General features: G+C 40.1%; 1 protein-coding gene across 2 annotated transcripts in view; it reads right to left on the bottom strand.

Annotated features, from left to right (window-relative positions):
* Window positions 1–549: 549 nt before the first annotated feature.
* GAS2L3 (growth arrest specific 2 like 3) overlaps window positions 550–6,000 on the bottom strand; it is a 32,334-nt gene continuing 26,883 nt past the window's right edge. For both annotated transcript variants that reach the window (XM_054016215.1, XM_054016214.1), the window contains exon 9: window positions 550–2,569. In XM_054016215.1, coding sequence (XP_053872190.1) covers window positions 1,130–2,569 — 1,440 coding nt within the window. In that variant the 3' untranslated portion in view covers window positions 550–1,129. The remainder of the gene's footprint in view (window positions 2,570–6,000) is intronic.

Here is a 6,000-nt window from a genome sequence, read left to right as displayed (position 1 = left end):
CAGGAAGAATTTCACCCTTGTGCAAAGGTTAGCACCAGGCCGAGGCACCATACTAGTACTTCTTAAACCCTATTTTGAGGGCTTAAGTGTTATGTAAGAAGCCTCATGCGGCCCTCTGAAGAGGGTGAATGTAGCCCTGTTAGCACTTTGGGAAATGGTTACTTAACTCCAAAAAGGCATGACTATGTAGCAGATTTAAACAGAAGATACAGCCTAGGGAGAAGAGACACTTTAAAAACAACAATGGCAATTTAATAAAACTGTCCACAGCACCACCCTCTTTCATTTTTTAAAAATATATCTGGTCATAAAAATAAATAATAATAATCAAAAACAACAACAGTGTGACATTCAGTGTTAGAGTGTTACCGAGCACTCAAATGCTAAGGCACTAAAAAGATGAGAGCCAAAGCCAAAATTTTTAAGTGACTCATGCCCAATTTGAGATACCTTAAAGTGGCCAGATTTTCAGAGTTTGGATGCTTAGCACCGTCTGAAATATCAGGCCACTTTAAGGCATCTCACCCCCCTTCCCCCCCCCCCCCCCCAAAAAAAAAAATCACCAGCCATTTGAAAATTTTGGCCTAGAGTCCTAATTCCTCTGATCTGTATCAACTGCCTATCCAAAATTTGATAAATTAGTTTGCTCAATTAGTGCAATGAAAGGGTTAATCCTGTTATCTTTATTTTCAAATACGTTGGCTTTTAGTGATATCAATTATACATGTACAGTATATGTAATGTAATTAGCAACAGCAGGAACTTGACACCGATGTACCAGAGTGTTCTGAATTGTCATCTGGATCCTGCTTTGGAGAAATATCTAGAATAAGCTAAAATCCATTAAAGGAGAGTAGCAACAGTCGTCCTCTCCAAAACCAAAACAGCCTTAAATCACCAAACTGGTGTACTCTGTCTGTACTGTGTTATGATGAATAGCAAGTAACGTTACTTTTCATATGTAATAAAAGTGGAACAGTATTTAACTACAAAGTATGGACAGAGTATATAGTAATAATCCTATAGAAAAAAAAAAAATACACTTAGGTCTCATACATGTCTGAGACATAAAAGTGTTACCATTGTAATTAGTGTAGTGTTATGTAAATGGAAAGCACCATATTTCTGCTTACTTTCTGGGTTTCTTATTGCCTGTCATAACAAAATAGTGATCATCTTGTTTAGCCTTCAAAATAGGATTTTTTAATACACCAGCGGTCCCCTTGCCATATGCTATTGTAGTCTTTCCCTTTGAGAGGGGTTTCTTGGCTGTTGAAGCCAGGATTTCATCACTCTTTTGGGAGGTTTTGATTGAGGAGTGACTTGTTGTGGAAGGCTGTGCCGTCTTTTTTGTCGTTTGTGCTTTGGCTGAAGTTTGGGGAAGTCGTACAACAGATAATGGAGTGCGTTCAGGATGTTTTGATAAACTGGATCCTATCTGTGGGTTTCTACTGCTATCTTGTCCCCGTAAACACTTTACTGCAGGCTGTTTATTAGCAGCTGAAGCTACGTTCTTGCTTGGAGATTCCAGAGGAGGCATTAACTGTGATGTTTCACCAGCTGCAAGCGAAGATGCAGAATCTGGCTGTTTTAAGACCGGAGTGGTTCTGAGATTCCTCCCTGGGCCAGATCCTGTTTGTGGCACTCTTCTGGGAGGCCTGGACCCTATTCCTGATGCTTCATTGTTACTTTTGGAAGTGGGTTTTGCTATTTTTGCAAGAGACTGATAAGAATGTGAAGGCTTAGAAACAACAGGCAGATTTGCGTTAGGTGGCCTAGCAGATTTTGATGAGGATTTTGAAGCAATAGAATTAGGTTTGGTGATGGAATTAGATATAGTTTTGCATTTAGAAGGAGCATATTTTTGTTTTGAAGCCATCATTTCTCTTGTCCCAGGTAATTCTGAAAGCTGACTTGTAGAACAAGAGAGGGTAGGATGTAAAATTGTTGCTGGAGAATTTTGGGATGGTGCAAGTTTGACATTAGGAGTATCAGGGGACCAGATGCGTTTGCGCAGTGGCCCTGAACAATCAGGAGCAGTATTTAATAATGCAGGTGAAGAACTTTTGTTTGTAGGTTGTGCAAGTTTTGAAATAGCAGAAGTTGGTAAGTTGCGTGCAGAAGAATCCAGTTTCTTTGAAGCACCTGTTAAGGATCTGAAAGGAGATTGGGCACCCTTTGCTGGAGATCCTTGTAACTTGGAACGAGCTAATATGGACTTGGTTGCCCCTTTTGGGGATGACAAGGCAGGTGACTGTGGACGTTTAGATAATGCCTGCTTACCACTGGCCACCTGAGCGGCTTTTATAACTGAAACAGGAGTGGGTGGTTTTGAATTTTGTTTCTGAAACATATTAATAGCCAATATGGGATTCATGAAAGGAGGCTGCAGAGTTCTAGATGATGAATCAGGGGTGTCTTCATTGGGGCCACCTTTCTGAAATGCCAGGATTTTTTGCTCCAGAGTTGCAAATTGCAGCACTCGACATGGATCATATTTGAGAAGAAAACCTTGAAGAGTGTCCCAGCCTCCACCAACACGTACCATCACATGTTTTCCATGCAGCATCTAAGAAGGAGGGGGAGAGAAGCAGATGGCAGAACACTAAAATCATATCTACTTTAGTACACCATTTATTACCAAATGTAACACAGGACGTGTAAGGCACTAGCAACTTGAATGTATCCTATTTCTAAGAGAGCACCCTTTAAACAATAGCCTGAATTTCCCCTGGTTTTAAATTCTTTTTTTTAAAAAAGGAAAGGATTTCAGGGGTTTTCTACTCCCCTCTTGACATTAATAAGGTGTTTTCCAGCAACTGAGACACTGACTGAATATGCAGGGGACAACTAAGTGTCTATGGGCTACTAGGTGTTACGGTAATACAAATACAGTACATTCTCATTTATCCAAATGGCCTGGGGGACACCTGAAACTTTCAGATAACTGGACATTAGGATAAAAAGAAGTTATTAACTAACATAGGGCTCTGGAGAGGGGACATACTGGATATGGATAAGTAGGATTTTCAGAAAAAGGGAATTCAGATAACAGGAATGATACTGTAATAACATAAGTGTAATGTGACAGATTGGTTTATGTTTGTATCAAATTGTTGTATGCAATGTTGCGATAGCTGAAGAACAGCTCTGTGTAGCTCAAAAGCTCGTCTGTCTCATCAGCACAAGCTGGTCATAAGAACTGCCATACTGGGGCAGACCAAAGGCCCATCTAGCCCAGTATCCTGTCTTCCGACAGCAGCCAATGCCAGATGCCCCAGAGGCAATGAATAGAACAGGCAATTACCAAGTGATCCATCCCCTGCCGCCCACTCCCAGCTACTGGCAAACAGAGGCTAAGGACACAATCCTTGTCCGTCTTGGATAATCTTTTTTGAACCCTGTTATAGTCCTCGCCTTCAAAACATCCTCTGGCAAGGAATTCCACAGGTTGACTGTGCACTGTATGAAGAAATACTTCCTTTTGTTTGCTTTAAACCTGCTGCCTATTAATTTCATTTGGTGACCCCTAGTTCTTGTGTTATGAGAAGGAGTAAATAACACTTCCTTATTTACTTTCTTCACACCAGTCATGATTTTATAGGCCTCAATTGTATCCTCCCTTAGTTGTCTATTTTCCAAGCTGCAAAGTCCCAGTTTTATTAATCTTGCCTCATATGGAAGGTGTTCCATACCCCTAATAATTTTTGTTGCCGTTTTCTGTACCTTTTCCAATTCCAATATACAGTACCTTTTTTGAGATGGGGCGACCACATCTGCATGCAGTATTCAAAATGTGGGTGTACCATGGATTTATAACGACGATATGATATTTTCTGTCTTATTATCCCTTTCTTAATGATTCCCAACATTCTATTAGCTTTTTTGACTGCTGCTGCACATTGAGTGGATGTTTTCAGATAATTATCCACAATGACTCCAAGATCTCTTTTGTGAGTGGTAACAGCTAATTTAGACCAAATTGTTTTATATGTATAGTTGGGATTATGTTATCCAATGTGCATTACTTTACATTTATCAACACTGAATTTCATCTGCCATTTTGTTGCCCAGTCACCAGGTTTTATGAGATTCCTTTGCAACTCTTCGCAGTCTGCCCTGGACTTAACTATCTTGAGTAGTTTTGTATTACCTGCAAATTTTGCCACATCACTGTTTACCCCCTTTTCCAGATCATTTATGAATATGTTAAACAGGACTGGTCGCAGTACAGACCCTGGGGGACACCACTATTTACCTCTCTCCATTTTGTAAACTGACCATTTATTTCTATCCTTTGTTTCTATCTTTTAACCAGTTACTGATCCATGAAAGGACTTTCCCTCTTATCTCATGACAGCTTGCTTTGCTTAAGAGTCTTTGGTGAGGGACCTTGTCAAAGGCTTTCTGAAAATCTAAGTACACTATATCCACTGGATCACCCTTGTCCACATGCTTGTTGACATCCTCAAAGAATTCTAATGGATTGGTGAGGCATGATTTCCCTTTACAAAAAGGTGTGTTGACTCTTCCCCAACATATTGTGTACATCTATGTGTCTGATAATTCTGTTCTTTACTATAGTTTCAACCAGTTTGCCTGGTATTGAAGTTAGGCCTGTAATTGCCGGGATCACCATTGGAGCCTTTTTTAAAAATTGGCATCACATTAGCTATCCTGCAGTGATCCGATACAGAAGGTGATTTAAATGATAAGTTACATACCACAGTTAGTAATTCAGCAATTTCATATTTGAGTTTCTTCAGAACTCTTGGGTGAATAGCATCTGGTCTGGTGACTCATTACTGTTTAGTTAATTAATTTCTTCCAAACCCTCCTCTAATGACACCTTAATCTGGGACAGTTCCTCAGATTTGTCACCCAAGAAGAATGGCTCAGATTTGGGAATCTCCCTCACATCCTCAGCTCTAAAGACCAATGCAAAGAATTCATTTAGTTTCTCCGTAATGACCTTATTGTCCTTGAGTGTTCCTTTAGCATCTCGATTGTCCAGTGGGCCCGACTGGTTGTTTAGCAGGCTTCCTGCTTCTGATATACTTAGAAAAAATTTTGCTATTACTTTTTGAGTCTTTGGCTAGTTGTTCTTCAAATGCTTTTTTGACCTTCTTAATTATATTTTTACATTTCACTTGCCAGAATTTATGACCCTTTCTATTTTCCTCACTAGAATTTAACTTCCACTTGTTAAAAGGATGCCTTTTGGCCTCTCACTGCTTCTTTTACTTTGTTGTTTAGCTAATGGGGGCTCTTTTGGGGTTCTCTGTGTTTTTTAATTTAGGGGTATACATTTAAGTTGAACCTCTATTATGGTGCGTTTAAAAAGTTTACATGCAGCTTGCAGGGATTTCACTTTTGGCACTGTATCTTTTAATTTCTGTGTAACTAAATTCCTCCTTATTGTATAGTTCACTTTTCTGACATTAAATTTTACCACTGCTGTGGTGTTTTCCCCACCACAGAAGCCCAATAACATCCTCTTCCAATACAAGATATTACCTCATCCACCTTTGTATCAAATTGTGACTTTCAGTTGACATTAACTGCCATTTTGAAGAATGTAACCTACCTTTGGGTATGTAATTGGAACTGCCTAGAGCTGTCAAAGACAGATGCAAGGCAGCTTATTGTAATGCCCGATGCCTCCCTGAAGAAACCAACATTAGAATCATCAACAGTGATTGTTTTCCAAACAAAGGCGTCCAACTTTAGAACAATGATTTTGCTACAGAGTGTGGCCAGGAAGAAGGAAACTGGCTTTCCCAGTTTGGACTCCAGGGGCGCTGGACCATCCCAGTTAATCACCCAACTGTGGTTCTGAAGCTGATCAGTTGGTCACCTGACAGAGGAGACAGAAGCCTTATTTAAGGGTAGGATCTGCTCTAGGCTTCCTCTCTCTCACTGAGCAACCATTGCCAGATGGCAGGAGGGCAGTATATCCACTTGACATACTGACTGGCTTAGGACTCACAAGATGGGTGA

The sequence above is a fragment of the Malaclemys terrapin genome, chromosome 1, assembly GCF_027887155.1.
Source record: "Malaclemys terrapin pileata isolate rMalTer1 chromosome 1, rMalTer1.hap1, whole genome shotgun sequence".
Classification (NCBI taxonomy): Eukaryota; Metazoa; Chordata; order Testudines; family Emydidae; genus Malaclemys; species Malaclemys terrapin.
The sequence above is the reverse complement of the archived record's forward strand: the minus strand, read 5'-3'. Positions and strand labels throughout refer to the sequence as shown.